The 483-nt window shown below is 36.4% G+C and overlaps 1 protein-coding gene across 1 annotated transcript; it reads right to left on the bottom strand.

Moving 5' to 3' along the window:
- Nucleotides 1-212: 212 nt before the first annotated feature.
- Nucleotides 213-374, bottom strand: LOTGIDRAFT_146915 (hypothetical protein; the record flags this gene model as incomplete). The annotated part of the gene is made up of 1 exon (XM_009049905.1): nt 213-374. A coding segment is annotated over one exon (162 nt), but the record flags the coding sequence as incomplete, so codon positions are not given.
- Nucleotides 375-483: the final 109 nt, after the last annotated feature.

The following is a 483-nucleotide window of genomic DNA, read 5'->3' as shown; positions in this document are numbered from 1 at the left end:
CAGAAAACAATTTAAGTGTTTGGAAAAGAGCATTGTGTTTCCGAAAACAACTTCACAAAACACTTAATTTTTTTCGTGTTTCCAAAACAACTTAGACGTTTTAAGACAAGACTTAATGAAAGCACTTGGTACGAAAACATTTTAGTGATATAACAACAGTGTTACTAAAACAACTCAGTGTTATGATGGGTACGATGATAAGGGGAATAAAATCAAAGTTTTAGCCTACCTTCTCGTGACATTCCAACTTCGAAACATTTTCTCAATCTACAGAATTGACAGCTATTCCGTGTAAAAGGCGTAATTTCACATTTTTCTTCATTGGCACATTTATGTGTCATACCCTGGGTGATACAGCGTCGAAAAAATCCCTGGAAAAAAGAGATGAAATTTGGCACCCTACTTTTTCGAAACAGACTGGGCTATTGAAAACTGCCCTCTACAACAAGTTGGGGCATCTTTTACATGGACAGCTTGCAGAAC

Source organism: Lottia gigantea, assembly GCF_000327385.1.
Source record: "Lottia gigantea unplaced genomic scaffold LOTGIsca_1404, whole genome shotgun sequence".
NCBI lineage: Eukaryota > Metazoa > Mollusca > Gastropoda > Lottiidae > Lottia > Lottia gigantea.
Note: the sequence above shows the minus strand (reverse complement) of the source record. Positions and strands in the feature narration are given on the sequence as shown.